This window comes from Geotrypetes seraphini, chromosome 4, assembly GCF_902459505.1.
Source record: "Geotrypetes seraphini chromosome 4, aGeoSer1.1, whole genome shotgun sequence".
NCBI lineage: Eukaryota > Metazoa > Chordata > Amphibia > Gymnophiona > Dermophiidae > Geotrypetes > Geotrypetes seraphini.
Genome location: NC_047087.1, coordinates 206,316,315 through 206,330,490, shown reverse-complemented (window position 1 = coordinate 206,330,490; position 14,176 = coordinate 206,316,315). Strand labels below are relative to the sequence as shown.

At 39.3% G+C, this 14,176-nt stretch overlaps 1 protein-coding gene across 8 annotated transcripts in view; it reads left to right on the top strand.

The window, feature by feature from the left end:
- Positions 1 to 14,176, top strand: part of GRID1 (glutamate ionotropic receptor delta type subunit 1) — a 1,864,061-nt gene that overhangs the window by 1,777,080 nt on the left and 72,805 nt on the right. For all 8 annotated transcript variants that reach the window (XM_033941939.1, XM_033941936.1, XM_033941932.1 and 5 more), the window contains 2 exons: positions 5,664 to 5,830; positions 9,988 to 10,228. In XM_033941939.1, coding sequence (XP_033797830.1) covers positions 5,664 to 5,830; positions 9,988 to 10,228 — 408 coding nt within the window. The remainder of the gene's footprint in view (positions 1 to 5,663; positions 5,831 to 9,987; positions 10,229 to 14,176) is intronic.

Here is a 14,176-nt window from a genome sequence, read left to right as displayed (position 1 = left end):
TGGTTTAGCTGATTTATCCTTTCCAATCATTCTTGAGTACTATTTGCATTTTTGTTGTTTTGATTTGAGTGTTGTGTATGCAGTTGCCTCCATTTCTCTTTTAATGATTGATCATGTGACTTCCTCCAAGCTTGTTCCAGTTTACGGCATTCTCTTTTCTAGTTTCTCAGATCTGTTGTGTACCATGTTTTTTGTCTATTCTTGGTATTTTATTTTATTTATTTAAAACATTTTTAAACCACCTATATTCAAGGCAGCTCACAATATTACATACATATTTCAGGACTTGCACAACACAAAGATCTCCTACATAAGCAAAGATTATAAGATTATTGAAAACTCACCTATTTGATAAACAAGAATGTTGATATCTAAGAAGGTATTTTTTATTAGGCACTATTTTAAATGTACTTTTTATCTGATGGATGTAATAGTTATAATAGTTGCGTTTTTTGAAATTTTATTTTTTAACTGAAATGTTTCAGTTCGTCTTTTGTGAACCACCTAGAACTGCTGGTGGGGCGGTATACAAGAAATAAAATTATTATTATTATTATCTCAACCCATAAATTACATCTCAGCCGCTCATCCACTACATCACTTCAATGAAGCAGCACAAATCCAATAACCTGCAAAAAGATGTTATTCAGAAAGTAAAATATTAACTCAAGAAGCAGAATATTAGCTTAGAAAAGCTTGAACAAACAAATGGGTCTTGAGCAACTTTCTAAATTGCAGTAGATTTCTATAAAACCGTAAGGTACCAGACAATGTATTCCACATAAATGGTCCAGCTTTAGAGAAACATGAATTTTTGGTCTGTATATATCATAAAATATTCCCCTTTGATGTGTCTAACAACCAACAATTCTGTGACCTCAGCGTCCATGGCGGAGTATATAATGTTAGGCATTTTGCCAAATAATTTGGCAGGATGTCATAAACACCTTGTTGGACATGTTTCAAAACTTTGAATTGGATACAAAACAGAATCGGCAACCAATGCAAGCTTTTTAAAATAGGTGTGATGTATTTTTATCGAGATACTCCAGCTAGTAGCCGGGCAGCTGAGTTTAGTATCATTTGTAGCGCTTTAATACGTATTTGAGGTAAACCTAGATAGATACCATTACAGTAATCTATCTGGGATAGTACTAGCGCTTGAAGTACCTGTCTCACATCCCAATTTGACAGAATATTCTTCAAATGAGACAGTTTCCGTATGGTGAAAAAAGCAGACCTCTCAAAAGTGTGGGGCCATAGAGTTTAGTGTTGTTTCTGTAGAGTTCCATATGGTTTTTCTTGGCATTTGTTTCAATTGCTTATAGTTTTCCTCTCATCTTTTCCCAGAACATCTGTGCACTGATTTTTCCTCCCGTAGTTTTTTTGTGAGCTCTTCTACTATTTAGCATAGTTCCCATTCACTAAATAGTTCTGGATTATTTGTTGTAACCATATCTATTGAGTGTCCTCTTTCATGTGCGGAGGGTGTTTAAGTGATTTGGAATGAGAGATTATGCTAGTTTCCAAGTTTATTTAAAATTTAATGAATTGCATAATCAAACTTCAAAGCGATGTACATAGCTAAAATTCATACTACTTACAGGGGGACAAATATATACATTTAACCATGACATGACTTAAGCATAATGAGAAAAGAGGGAAAGAAATACAATATTTTAAAGAAAATAAGACAAAAAGGGAAAGGACAAAAGGAAGGGTAACAAAAAATAAAGTCTCACGACAGACCCTAAGAAATGAATCAAGACAAGAGTACTGTCAGTTGAAAGCATCTTTAAAAAGAAAGCATTTCAGCTTACTCTTGAATCGATCTAGCAAGCGTTCTTCCCTTAGATGAATGGGAAGAGAGTTCCCTAGTTGTGGAGCTGTTACAGAGAAGATGTATTGGCGGCACGTATTGATAACCTTAAGAGAAGGAACTGAAAGTAAATGCTGATCGTTAGACCTAAGGATTCTTGTATGGGCATAAGGAATTAGGAGCCTATCGATAAAAGCCGGTGTTTTGTGAAGAAGGCATTTATAGGTTAGTAGACATATTTTATAAGATATTCTGTAAGTAACCGGAAGCCAGTGTGCTTTTTTGAGGAGCGGCAAGACGTGATCACATTTTTTTGATTTCATGATAAGTTTTATTGAAAAGTTTTGAATAATTAGAAGACGTCTTATTTCTTTTTTGGCAATTCCCATAAAAAGGGCATTGCAGTAATCAATTTTTGAAATCACCAAGGAATGTACTAATATCAGAGATGTATGTTCTAAGAATTTCGAAACAGAGCTTATTTGATGTAGTCTGAAAAAGGTAGATTTAACAACACTGCTAATATGCTCAGGAAATGACAGCTTTTGATCGAAAATTACTCCTAAGATTTTAATTGAGTTGACTGTCTTTAGTGTGTTACCCTTGAGGGCAATGGAGAAATTAGAGTTTGGATTGTATTTCCATGGGAAAAGCATTACCTTTGATTTTACAACATTTAGGGCCAATCTGTTAACATCTAGCCATTGATGTATTTACTCTAGTTTCTTGTTAATTAGTAAGATGTCATGAGTATTTTCTGAGTCTAATGGATGCAAAAGTTGGATGTCATCGGCATAGGCAAAAGCATTAAACCCGATGGATTGGCAGAGAGTCATCAGAAGAGCTAGAAAAATATTAAACAGGAAGGGTGATAGAATGAATCCTTGTGGAATACCATAGTGTACAGTGTGGCTCTCTGAGGTGGAATTATTAAATGTGATTGTGGAAGTACGGTCTCTGAAATAGGAAAGAAACCACTGGAGAACCTGATCTGAGATACCGATGGCTTCCAATCTTTCAAGGAGAAGATTGTGGTCTATGGTATCGAAAGCTGCTTGTGAGGCGGATCATAAGCAGAATTATTCTTGCATTGTGAGAGTGACTAACCTATAGTACTGAGATATTGCAAGTTAATCATTCCCACAGGAAATTAAGGTGCAGTAAAAGCTATACCTCAAAAAGCATTCTTTTTAATGTTTTAAGTGTTTTGGTAGAAACCTTGATGAAAGGAAATACAGGATAATATCTATCTACAAAAATAATTTCATTTGTCCTCAATTTTTCTCAAGGGATTCTGAATCTTCATAACAAAATAGTTTTGTGTAATCCAAAGTGACTATAATATTAGTGCAAATATATATCTGCACTTTCATATTTTCACAGGAAATGGTTAGGGTGGGAGAACTGGTAAGAGGGCATTAGTAGGATGCTGGGAAAATGTATCACAAAACAGGGTGATTATGTAGAAAGGTGAATTTATGATACAAACATTGAGTGACAAATGCCTATCACACTCCATAGTGAAAAAGTGGTGTGCAAACTTTCAGCGTGGAGATTTCAAGACCAAAGGTACAACAAGGTCTGGGAGGCCTCAAAAGGTGTCAGCTCCCTCTAAATGTTCTCATTTTTGAGCAAAATGTTAATTGTACAGAAAAAAAAATCATTAACTATGAAAAAAAGAGCACTGCAAAAATTTCTTATGAGCTACTAATGCAGGCCTACCACGCTCCAAAACAAACCGCGTTAAATCCATGTAAGTATGTTTGAATTGTTGCCAGTATGTGGCTAATGGAGCATGCCTGTTACCAGTAGTAACCCATGATTTATGCTCAGAAAAATTTCAAGTGGACTTTTAGAAAGGATGTCCAACTCAGAATATGGCTGTCCAAGTCTGTACATCCTATATCCATTTCTCATGCTTTAAGAACATAAGAACAGGATCTGCTGACATAAGGCCTGTTCTAAAATACCTGAGAAATGGACATCCAAGTGCTGGCGTGATCATACATTTTATAAATTGAAACATCCAAATTATGAACAGGGCAAAACAAGGGACATGAGCTTCTTTGTGGAAGCAAATGAACATCTACAGTATATTATAAAATGGACACCCAGTTCTTTAGTTCATTGATTTGGATAACATTAATCGATATATGAGAAAATTGATTTGGGTTTAGTAGTAGGAAATGTATTTTCTTATAAGCAAGATATAAGGGTACAGTTCTATAAGTAGGTGCCTCCATTTATATACTTTGAGATTGTGTGGTAGGACCCTTTGCTATAATGAAACCAAAGTGCCTGTAAGTTAACTATGCAAGAAGAATCTATGCCTATGTCCGCCCATGTGTATGCCTACCGTAGAAATATCCACTACCTCCCTGTTTTACTAAGGTGCGCAATGCGTTTTAGCGCATGTTAAATATTAGCGCACGCTTGCCGCTAACGCGTCCATAGACTAACATGCACAGATTAGCATTTAGTGCGTGGTGAGCATGCGCTAATATTTAGCATGCCCTAAAATGCATAGCACACCTTAGTAAAAGGAGCCCTATGTATGATTAGCAGATTTTTGCAGAATATCCCTCAGGCAGACTATTGACATTTGTGTACATATGTGCAAATGTCATTATTCTAAATGTTTACATGCATAATGTGCACTTAAAAGTGAGGACCTGATTCTATAAATGATGCCTCCCTTGGCAGGTGCCATTGAAAATGACATCTACCAAGGGAGGCACCGTTTGTAAAATAATGCCTAATGGCACCTAAGGTCTACAACTTAGGTGCTGGTATATTAGGCCAGGGATTTCTTGACCTAAAATGCCAGTGCCTAGCTTTTTCCACATCCAAATTCCAGGTGCAAGTTATAGAATCAGGGTCTGAATGTCTGGTTTATCAAATTGCCCTTTATGTATCAATAGCACTGAAAATGGACTGCAAATCAATTTTCATCTTTGCGTGGAGCAAAGACTGAGGATGTGAGGACTGTCTGAAGTTAAACAGGCATGTTATCGGTCGTTTTCAAGTTTGATAAAATCGTGGGGACGTTCCCAAAGTTTGCTTGAAATTTCTGATTTACACCCCACCCCATCCCCCGTAGATTTTCATGGTAATGCAAATTGAGAGCGCAGAAATCCTTACCTAATGTTCCGTCAATTCTCATCGTTTTTACGATCTCTTTATGAATTTTTGCCATCAGTTCGCCTCTTTGTGAGGCATTGTTGAAGTGATTCAGAAACTCCTCATTTTTACAAAGAGTTCATCATATATCCACGACAAAGATTTCTATTCAGGCTTCTTGAGCAAATGAAAATTTAATTAATGTGAAAAAGGTAAAGCACTATTATCTTGTACAGATGAATACTCATCCATTTGCATTCAGTCCCTATGACTGTTTTCTGTATATCTGACATGTGTGCTAGAAACACATAAGTAAAGTAGTTTTGGAATATATTAGAAAATTAACAATACCATCAACTGAATCCACCGATGTTCTTTAAATCAAAAAGGTTTCTCACATTTTTATGTTAGGTACAATGATTCACATTGCACACAGTCCTTGGTCTGAACTCCAATGAATATTGATATTTGAGGAAAGCTTTGTATATGTATTACAGTACTTTGTGGGGAAAATCAAGTCCCTCGTCTTTAGCATAACAAGGAGTGACTATTATCAGAACATCAATTCTTTAAATGATCCCTTCATTTTGTTGTCATTCCAAGAATGACAGTTTTCATTTAATGTTCTTGTCTCGTACCGTGATTGAAGACAACGCCTTATTATTCTTAAAAAAAAACAGAGAATGCAAGCTATAATTTCCTTCATTCTTTTTATTCTTCACAGGCAAAAAAAGGAAATTATGCTTTCTTGTGGGATATAACAGTGGTAGAATTTGCTGCTTTGACAGATGACGAGTGCACAGTGACAGTAATTGGCAACAGCATTAGTAGCAAAGGGTATGGAATAGCTCTCCAGCATGGCAGCCCCTATAGGGACATCTTCTCACAGAGGTAAGGATGAACTGTGCTATATGTCTGAAAGCGAGTAAAATGATTCTTTTTCAGAGTTTGCGTTGCTGCTTCACAATCCATAAGGAAGGGAATGCTGAAATGATTTTATGCAAACAAGTTAGGCTTATTTTAACAAAAACAAAAGCTGAAAATTGTTATCCCCCCGCACAATCCATATGTAGGTAAAATGATGGGCACTGTTTCATAGCACATACATTTTTGCATATGTAGAAAAATAGGTGGAATTACGCAGCAGAGAGGGAAAAGATATGGACTTATAACATTTATAAATTAGCATACATACTTTGTCATATTTATTTTGCAGCTGTCCCCATGGCACAAAGGACAGATATACAAATCCATGCATTGTATGGCTAGTCACATTTTTCAAAGGGAAATACTGTGGGGATCTACCCTTAAAAGGGGTAATTCTATCATGTGCATGCTAACATTTACATCTGTCTGTGTAAGCAAATCATTAGAATAATGATGCATATGTAGGTGTGGTCCAGATTCTATAAACTGTGCCTGAAGTTTGTCACTAGAGAATGACATGAGGACAAATTTTTCCCATCCCTGTGGGAACTCATTTTCCCATCCTGTCCCCAAGAGTTATTTTCCTGTCCCTACTCCATCCCTGCAAGCTGTGCCCTCATCTGCTCAAGCCGCAAACACTTTAAAATCATGTGTTTGAGGCTTGTGCAGTTAAGGCAGAGTTTACAGGAATGGGACAGGGACAGCAACCACACCTCTGGCAAAGGTAGGCGCCAGAAATGTAGGCCAGAATTTTCAAGGCCTACATTTCCAGCGCCTACCTTTGACTTAAATCGTGCCTCGTGGAGGCATGATTCTGGTGCTGGTTGGTTTTATTTTTTAGGCATCTTCAAAATTGTTTTAAAATGTTTTTTAAATGGCATTTTCACTTAATTTAGACACCAGTAGGGTGCCTACTGACGCCTAAGGGCTCCTTTCACTAAGCTGTGATAGTGGTTTTAGCGTGCGCTTAGTGCGCGCAGAATTGCCACGCACACTAGAAGCTAATTCCAGCATTGAGCTGGCGTTAGTTCTAGCTGCGTAATGTGGGTTTAGCACATGCTAAAATTCTGCGTGCGCTAAAAACGCTATCGCAGCTTAGTAAAAGGAGCCATTTATAGAATATGGGCCATAAAGACCATTGCCCATATTCTATAAACAGTGCCTTAACTTAGGATCCGGTAGGCGCCCTACCAGCATCTAAGTTAAGAGGGAAATGCCATTTAAGAGTTATTATAAAAAGAAGCTTCTGGCGCTTAAAAAATTAGCATTGGAATCACACCTCCATAGGTGTGGCTAACGCTAAGATAAAGTTTGTAGATAGAATTTCCCCTTGGAATTTATTCTATTGGGTGGCAATCTTAAAACTTAGCCTCTGATGTAAATCTTTCACTATCTCAAGTTGCTTTAAAGTTGATAATTTTAACTTTCAGTGATCTCGGGACAGAAGAACCAACTCAGGTATATAAGGTTTTCATTTGATCAAAATATAGTCTTGCCCCATATCATGTAAGGATTTATAAATCAGAATCAGCACTTGAAAATGAAATTACCATTTTGCCAGAGTGTAGCTTAGCCAAAACAGGGGAAATGTGGTCATGCTATTTTGTCCCTGTCAGCAATCTGCATTCTGGACCTACTGGAGTTTTTTTTTCCAAGATTTCATAGGAAGGCCTAGATACAACAAATTACAGTAGTCTAACTTAGAAGTCGGTGTCGCATGTATAATGATGATAAAACACTTCTGGATAAAATGCATAAAAATTCTTAAACAGTCTAAGATGGAATTAAAAGCTGCATACCATTGATAAAAATTACTGTTCCAAAGAAAGATCATTGTTATGCTGTCTTCATTCAAATAAACTCAAGCTGCACTAGTAAATGGGCTTAGCATATCCTAGTGTGGGACTGTCCCTTGCACTAAGCCCATTTTTAATTCAGCCATAAATGTCATTTTTTCAGTTATTTCATTTTCTAGCTGTGTGCTAAGGTTAGCATTACTGCCCAGCCACTGATAAAAAAAATAACATTGGATGTGCTAAGGGTTCCTTCCCACTGTTATCTAATTTAATTATTTTAATTGGTGATAAACGACACAGTAATTGAAACACCATTTAAAACTAATTAAAAGGTGATTGTAAAAAATAGTTGCTGCTTAGCAGCCTCCCCGACCAGTACCTATCTCCCTGACAGCTAGCAGTGCACAATGACACTGAAGCCCAGTAGGGGGACATGGTTAGTGGAGGCATTAGATTTTGGTGTCACTGTGTGCTGCTGGCCATGATTCTGTTGTGACCCTAGGCACCGAAAATGTAGGCATGTGAAACCATTGTCTACATTTCCGGCACCTAGGATCCCGTCAAGCCAAGATTCTGGAAGTGGCGCTTGGCGGTGATTGACATGTGCCATTTTGTAAGCACCTGCTGTGGCAGGCGCCGCTTCTAGAATCAGCCCCCAAATGCCTGGCAGCTGATTCTACAATTTTCTGATGAAGCTTCCAAATAGTAATTGAATTATGGAATTCATTGCCAGAGAATGTTGTAAAGACAATTAGCTTAGCAGGGTTTAAATAAAGGTTTGGATAACTTCCTAAAAGAAAAGTCCATACCTCATTATTAAGATTGACTTGGAGAAGTCTATAGCATATTCCTAGGATAAGCAACATAAAATCTGTTTTATTGTTTGGGATCTCGCCAGGTACTTGAGACCAGTGGCGTAGCGAGGGCGAGTGGCATTCGGGGCGGTAGCACCCCTCCCCTGCCATCTTCTCTGCCACCCCACTCCTTTCTGACCCTCCCTGCCACGCGCACGCCTCCTTTCCTTCCCCCGAATCTCTTCATTTTACCAGCATGAGCAGCATCACAAACTTGCTGCCCATGTCGTATCGGCTCTTCCTCTGACATCATTTCCTAGGTGCAGGACCCGGAAGTGACATAAGAACATAAGAATTGCTGCTGCTGGGCCAGACCAGTGGTCCATCGTGCCCAGCAGTCCGCTCCCGCGGCGGCCCCTAACTGAGACCAGCCCTACCTGCATACGTTCCGGTTCAGCAGGAACTTGTCTAACTTTGTCTTGAATCCCTGGAGGGTGTTTTCCCCTATAACAACCTCCGGAAGAGCTGACATGGGCAGCATGTTTGTGATACTACTCGCTCCGGGAAAATTAAAGAGGTACAAGGGAAGTGAAGGGGCGCTCCCACGCAGCATAGGGTCAGGAATGAGCAGGGGGGACAGAGAAGAAAACCGATGCTAGTGCCCCCACCAACACGGTGCCCAGGGCAGACCGTCCCCCACCCCCACCCTTACTACACCACCGCTTGTGATCTAGATTGGCCACTGTTGGAAACAGGATACTGGACTTGATGGATCTTTGGCCTGTCCCAGTATAGCAACTCTTATGGTCTTATGTATAATTTGTTAGCTGTTTTACTAAAATTTTCAAATGGAAAAAAAAAAATGCTTACAAAGATGTCAAAAGAGGTTAATGAAAATTTGAGTCATACGAAGTAGAAGGAGCTACTAAAATGCTGCAAAATTTCTAGTTCATCCAACAATAACAGACTCAAACCATCAATCTTATATTAGCTGGCATAGGGGATAACAACATTCCTTTATCCTCTTCTCATAATTGTTCATTTATTATTATGCATCACTCAGTGTTAGAGCCATCAGAAGCGGCACTAAAAGAATGGTTTATAGCAGGGGTGTCCAACCTGCGGCCCCGTGAAATATTTGTGCGGCCCCGGTCGAAGGCGATGCAGTGTTTTCCTCTGCTGTGCTATTCAAAATGCACCACTGCCATGGCAACAGTGCATTTTGAATATTGCAGGCGGCTAAGAAAAGTTTTCACCTTGCCATCCTATTTAGATAAGTATTAAAATATATTTAAGTATATAAAGATAAAAGTTATACACACATCAAAGCACGGCAAAAATGTCTAGAGGCATTAATAAAAATGTGTATTCACATGATATCGAATGAAATGCAGTTAACAGACTAAGTAATTGCAGGCACCAGTTCCAGGTCTTATAATTGTAATTATTTTGTTCAGGATTTTGAAATTTAGAAAATATTGGATGATCTCTTAAGTAACATTTTAACAGTAAATTATATTTTCTTTTTCAGGATTCTTGAATTACAAGGCACAGGAGACCTGGATGTCCTGAAACAGAAATGGTGGCCACGGATGGGTCGATGTGATCTTAACAGCCATGCCAATGCACAGACTGATGGGAAGGCACTGAAGCTTCATAGTTTTGCTGGGGTCTTTTGCATTTTAGCAGTAGGCCTTCTACTTGCCTGTTTAGTGGCAGCCATGGAATTATGGTGGAACAGCAACCGCTGCCGTCAAGAAGCACCTAAAGAGGTTCATCATTATTATTCTCATAACAATTAGAAGCAAAACTGATTAATATACTGTGCTGCAATATGAGGTGTAGGATTTATGACAGAACATGCCATTCAGAGATTAGATTTGAGGCAGGAGAACTAGGAAGTTCTAAGTTAAAATTCCTGATCTACTATGAACTCAGGCCACTTTACATATTGTGCCTCCATTTATCTTATGAGCTATTATGCTTCCAGTGAAAAAATGCTGTTACTTGTATTCCAGAGGTGCTGACATGTATATATGAGTTAAGAATGGAAACCGTAGAGCAGGGGTGGGCAACTTCGAGGGCCACAATCCAGTTAAGTTTTCAGGATTTCCCCTATGAATATGCATGAGCTCTATTTGCAGACTTATATATCAATAATGTGCGATCATATACCAATGATATATTGTTTTCTTAAATCAATTGATCTTTGCAAATCCCTTTCTTGGATCGTCAGAATTTAGCGCAGTAATTCCTTCACACTTTTTGTATAGAAGAGCTGCTAAATTGTCATCGATCCCATTTATTTTTATTTGTGTGCATTTTTATAATTTAATTATTTGCTTAACTTATTCAACTTATCTTAACTTATTTAAAAGCTTTTCATCACTTATCTTTGTTATTTGAAGCTCTGTCGGCTAGGGAACATGCCGACATCTTTTGCCGTGCAGGCTGTATCAAGGCTGTCCCCGTATTCTCTAACTATCCCCATCAAGTCTGTATCATTCTGAAGCCAAGACACAAGAGCAGCAGAGGAGGCAAGTGCATGCAATTAGATCTTAAAACATATTCATTGGGGAAATCCTGAAAACTCAACTGGGTCCTCAAGGACCAAGGTTGCCTTCCCCTGCCCTAGAAGCAGTCAGTTTAGATGAAGCATGCTGTGCAAATTCAGATTATTAGCCATAGGGGCCTTTTTTTTTTTTTTACTGAAGTAAAGGTTTGCAGTTACTGCATGGAAGTTGTCCAAATTGCTGCTTGGTAACTGCAAAGCCTCTGTACTAGATGATTTTAAGTGATTTGTGTTATCTGTTGTATTAAATGCCAACACGTAGTAAGCTAATTTGCATTAACTACTAGAGACACTACATGCCCATTCCCTCCCATTCTTTGACAATTCCATGCTACGCAGTAGATGTGGGAATCGGCATATGCTAAAGGAGGTAACCTACAGTATAGGGAGCAGCCTAAATGTAACTTGCATATGTACACAAATATGCACAAAGCCAATTTTCTAGCTAAGTGCTATCCTGGAAAATTGCACCTGCATGTGATGGGTGGCTGTTTACACAGGCAGAGTTTGGATGGAGCACACATTTATGCATAATAAAATAGTACAAAAAAACATTCTCATACAATCCAGGCGCAATCATCTACACTAGATTTATGGCTGATTTTAAATAATTGCACCTTGAATGTAAGCATGTTTTTGAGCTGTTACTCAAATACTCTATATAGAAATGTACCTGCCCATTTTTCCTTATAAAACATACTCCAAATAGGTACAATCTGGGTGCTTAAAATTATGCACCACTATCAGTGACATAGCGAGGGTAGACGGTGCCCCCTCTGCCCTTCTCTTTGCTCCCCTACTCCTTCTGTACTCACCTCCTTCCCCACCCCCATGCCACACACACAACCTCCCATCCCTGTACCTCGTTAAATCCTTGCGAGTGCGAGCAGCTTTTCTGACCTGCTGCTTGCGCCAGCGTTGCCTTACCCTCTGTTGTCACTTCCTGACCCCCATGACCCGGAAGTGATTTCAGAGAGAAGCCTGGCCAGCACGAGCAGGAGGCCTGAGAAGTTGCATGCGCTGGCGAAGATTTAAAGAGTTACTAGGATGGGGGCAAGGGAGGGCATGGAGTGTGGCATGGAGAGGCGGAGAGGTGCCAGTGCCCCCACCAAGCCGATGCCCAGGGTGGTCCACCTCCCTGCCCCCCTTACTATACTACTATATAGAATTACTTTCTAAGGGGGGCAGTTTTAGAGGCCATTTGGTAGAAACCTGTTCTATTACAGAATCTGGATACCCAGCTTCAGTTATAAAACACTAGTATAATCCAGTATTGGCACACTTAACATTAAGATGCCCATAATTATACCAGCCTAAGTGTGGGTGCCTAAATGTGTCAGAAATATGCATAATTTACAGTGTTCTGAAGTTATCCAAGTACGTGGGAGCTCCGCCTATTCTCCACCCTTGTGTCTGCCTCCATTGTAAAAATACCCTATGTAAGTTGTCGGCATTTGCAAAATTATTATAGGTGCCCTCCCTACATATTATATGGGAATGTGTTCCCTTGTGTGCAGTGGTTTGCTGAAGCCAGCTTACACTGGCTTGTGAGAACCATTTGTTACGTTTTTATGAATTTTGTGAGCTGGTTGTTAAAGTAACCCCTCTCTCAGCTTCCAAAATTTGGGCTCGGGCCCCCTCTTGAACTAAAACAGACTGCCACCATTCCCGCTGTTGTTTCTGGTTCTGAGTGCTCTGAGCATGCACGAGAAGTTCCAACTAGATAGTGACACGGTGACAGAATTCATCACTGCTTGTGGATAACCGCAAGAAACCATCCCCATGTCATTCCTTAAGGAGAGGCGGAGGAATCAGAGTATGAATGGGCACCACTACTGACCCTCAAGCCTTGCATTGAAGAATGCTGTTGTAGAAGGACTGAGGTTGAGATAGACACTAAAGAATGACAGTCTCTGGTATCCGGAGCAGATATTGTGATGTCATAATGCCTCATTCCACCAATGCCCAAGAGCCAACCTCATCAGTGATGTCATAATGGATTGACTGTCCTATATTTGACTCACATAAGAATCAGAGTATGAATGGGCACAATCACTGACCCTCAAGCCTTGCATTGAGGAATGCTGGTGTAGAAGGACTGAGGTTGAGATAGACATTAAAGAATGACACGGGATGGTTTCCCGTGGTTATCTGCGGGGACGGGAATGGTGATGAATTCTGTCACATGTCATTCTCTAGTTCCAACATGCTGCTCGGAGCTAGAAACAAGCAATGGAGAGCAGCAGCAGTGTATTCATTTGGCTGGCGGGTCTCAGCATCCCTGTCAACAAAGGTATGCCTATTAGAGAGACTGTTAAAAATTTACTAGCACACTACGCTTATGCGTGTAAAGTTTAAAATATTCTATCCTTTACTCATGCAAGGCCCCTGCATTAATTGTTACCTCCAGCCAGGCGCTGTTAGCACACGCTGCTTCTCATGTTAACAGCTTAATACATTTTGGCAATAGTCCTTATAGATTTTTCAGTCCAGATACAAAAGCTATGCAGTGGATATTGTCTAAATGAAAATTAGATTTTACAGTTTTTAGACTCCTTTAACAAAGCCACACTACCAATTAGCAGTGTGCTGAAAGTGAAGAAGCCTATTCTATTCCCATGCGCTTCTTCGTATTCAGCGTGCCACTAATCAGTCGTGCGACTATGTAAAAGAATCACTATGTATAGCTTAAAATTAGTTTAAAAGTGAAAGTATAAAAACTGAGGAAATTACAGGAGGATATGTCTGTTTTGTAAGGTTGCAATACTGTGATACATAAATTTAGGGTTCCTTTTGCAAAGCTGCGGTAGCAATTTCCCCACGGCAAAAACACCAAAGCCAATTCAGTTCCAATAAGCTTCAGTGTATGTGCCATGGGAGAATAATTTCCGTGGCTTTGCAAAAGGGGCTTGTATTTACCCCTACCCCTTTTACAAAGCTGTGCAGCAATAGCCCCAAAGCTTTTTAAATCCCCATGGGATTTGGGGAAGTTACCTCAGCGACATGACTTTGTAAAACAGACCTTTAGTTATACTTTTTTTTTTTTTTTTTGCAATTAATGACTGTGTCTCTTTTAATGCAAATAGTTGCCTGGAATATACATTGTCACTGAAATGCAACCATATCATATTGTGTTGTCTTTAAAGCA